The 3,096-nt window shown below is 41.4% G+C and overlaps 1 protein-coding gene across 1 annotated transcript; it reads left to right on the top strand.

Moving 5' to 3' along the window:
* Nucleotides 1-1,269: 1,269 nt before the first annotated feature.
* Nucleotides 1,270-3,096, top strand: LOC149949409 (larval cuticle protein A3A-like). Its single transcript, XM_090169207.1, has 5 exons — nt 1,270-1,345; nt 1,747-1,897; nt 1,987-2,175; nt 2,246-2,476; nt 2,555-3,096. Exons 2-5 carry the CDS (start codon nt 1,886-1,888, stop codon nt 2,774-2,776), a joined length of 654 nt encoding a protein of 217 aa, XP_090025333.1. The 5' UTR covers nt 1,270-1,345; nt 1,747-1,885; the 3' UTR covers nt 2,777-3,096.

Below are 3,096 nucleotides of genomic sequence, written 5' to 3'. Positions count from 1 at the left end.
GTTCGCTTAAGATCAAACTGTAATATTTTTCAAGACAGCTGCCAAATGTATCTCAACACTTTCAACATTAAAATAGTGATACAGTAAATTGATCGGTTAATTCCATTATTACAACATATTAGAGTTGTAAGTCGTAAAATATTCGGGAAAATGACCGAAGCCTTTTTTTCCGGAAACTTTTCCGTATTTTTCCGAAAAAAAATAAAAATAGTTTTCATTCCATGATTAGTCTAATATTGTTTGAAAATTTAAATAAAGCGGCATTTTCGGCTCATTTTTTGGAATCTAAAAGTAAAACTAAACCTCTAGAAGAGTTTAAACTAATTAACAATGTAACACTATTAATGTTTTGTAGTATGTTTACTGTTATTAGACATTTTATATCGATAAAAACATTAAAGACCCTTAAAAGGTAATTTATGTTTAAATTTTTAATTTTTCCGGAAAATTAACAATTTTACAACATATAAACATAACGGACCTAATACCATAATTTACAGTATTTTTTTACATTTACATACGAAATAAATCAATCAGAAACCTTCCAAAATCGGCTTACCACTGAACACCGGAAATTCGAAACAAAACCACCTCGTTATATAATAATAAATAATCCTGTAAAATTATAAATCACAAGCAAACGCGAGACCAAAAAATTCAAGCCTTTCTATACAAACTGAAGCGTGCCAAACTGACATCTCACGAAATACCACAAGCTTATAAAAAAAAGATAAAACTTAAAGATTAATAAAAACATGGTTATCACCTATAAATTATTTGGTAGTATATTAAAAACCCGAGGACGTAAAAATCGCCAGTGCAAAAATGTCCTGCAAAATATATGAAATCGCCTCGTGGCGACGAATCAATCAATTTTTAAAGTTGCCTAAAACGGCTTTCACTTCCCCTTTCTTTTTCATTTCAACCAATCTAAGTTACGTCACTTTTAAAAGGGAAGGAAATTATTGCTCACAAAAATTTACGAGTATTTCTAAGTAAATTGAAATAAAAACCCTTTAACAGGAAAAACAAATTGAAACGTTTCCTTTACAGTTTACAAAGCATATCATTTGATTGACGGAATATTGAAGAAAATAAGACCGCGTAGATCGACTCAATTTTATCGAATGAGCAAAATGTTAAAATTTCTCGAAATATTTTTTTAAGATTAAGATCTGGCTTTTTTTTTCCCGAAAACGAGTTTTAGTAAATTTGATATCGCGGTGTGATGTAAATTTTTTGTAAATATGATCCAATGTAATCGTTAATTTCGAACGTAAATTATTCCGATTATATTTTGTTAAGACGAGTTGCATTTTATAGGCGGTACTCTTATTAAAATCAGGTAAGAACGCCCAGGTGATACGTTTACAATTCCCCATTAAATCCAGTTTTATTAATGAAGTTTAAGCTTCCCTGAACTCGTTTTGGGGTGTAACGAATCAATGGTGACCGTCAATGTGTATATTTTTCGGAATATTAAGATTTTAGCGAGACGTGGTAGAAAGCTAGAAGCTATTTAGTCCGAAGGGGGTCGGAACTGAGTTACACCACTGTAAACCATTTTCACCAATGGATTACACTCCTCCCGAATTATGTAACGGGATAAATGTACACAGATTTTTGTACGTGGTAATTCCTACGGGCCAAATGTGGGTGCCGGCTAAGTATTCGCTAGACATTCGACCAGTCGCGCGACAAAAATCCTGTTTTTAGCGAATTAGATTTTCCCCCTTTTACGGATAGGTTCCGGCCACGCTAAACGCCACTAACAAAGATACAAACTCGAAATGGCGAAAGTGGAGCGCATTTGGGAGTATAAAAATCCAAGAAATCATTCTGAAAATCATCAGTTCGTTCTCGAATCACCCAAAGGATTACTACAATGATCGCTAAGGTAAGCGACCGAAATGGTCTCGCATACAGAGTGGTGTCCGTGCGAATGACAAAAACGGAACATTGAAACTATTTGGTCGTTTCTCTCAGGTTGCCCTCCTCGCCCTCGTGGCTGTCGCTCACGCCGGAGTCCCACTCGGATACGCCGGATACGGTGGTCTCGCCGCCCCAGCCTACGGTTACGCTGGACACGGTTACGGTGGACTCGGATACGCCGCCGCTGTTCCCGCCATCGCTAAAGTAGCCGCCCCAATCGCCGTTGCCAAGGCTGTCGCCATCGTAAGTATCCACTAGCCCCGTCATCCCACCGCCCTCCGAACGACACTGACCAGATGTTGGACCATTACAGGAAGCCCCACAACCTTACGAATTCGGATACTCCCACCACACCGACGATGGTGCCGCTTCCTCCCGCCAAGAAGTCTCCGACGCCCACAACAACAAGCAAGGATCCTACTCCATCCAAAACCCAGATGGTACCTACCGTGTCGTCTCTTACGTAGCTGATGCCGCTGGATTCCGCGCCGTTGTCAAGACCAACGAACACGGAACCGCCCCACAAAACCCAGCCGCCACCCAAGTAAGGAAGCCACTTTCACGTCGTCCACCTTACCGGAATACGTTGTTCCAAACCTAATCTTTCAAACGCCACCCTTAGGTCCTCGCTGAAGAGCCACCGTACAAGGTCCTCCCAGCCGCCGCCCCAGTCGTCAAGGCCATCCATACCCCACTCGTCGCCAAGGCCGCCATCGCCGCCCCAGCCTACGCCGCCTATGGTGGTCTCGGTCTTCGTTCCGCCATCGCCGCCCCAGGCCTCGCCTACGGTGGTCTCGGACTCCGCGCCGCCTACGCCGCCCCAGCTTACGGAATCCACGGTTAAACGACCCTTCTAACCGTCTCCTCAATGTCCATCTATCTACCATCTTTCAGTCTGTCTCTTCCTCTTCCACCCTTTGTAATTTATTGAAGTCCTTCTTCCTACTTTCCTCTCTTCCTTCTAAAGACTTTTCGGTCGGCTTTAAACCTCGAAGGGACTTTCGTCACGGCCTAGCGCGGAATGTTTTGGGTGCGCTCCACCTTTAAAAAGAACTACACTATACTCATTTTATGTTAATTTATTAAACATCCCTAAATTTCGCCTGCGGAGTGGTTAAGTTTACGCGCTTTCGATGTGTAGAAAAGGTCTTTCGGATTTAAATT

Source organism: Leiobunum rupestre, chromosome 3, assembly GCF_980474605.1.
Source record: "Leiobunum rupestre chromosome 3, qqLeiRupe1.1.hap1, whole genome shotgun sequence".
Classification (NCBI taxonomy): domain Eukaryota; kingdom Metazoa; phylum Arthropoda; class Arachnida; order Opiliones; family Sclerosomatidae; genus Leiobunum; species Leiobunum rupestre.
Note: the sequence above shows the minus strand (reverse complement) of the source record. Positions and strands in the feature narration are given on the sequence as shown.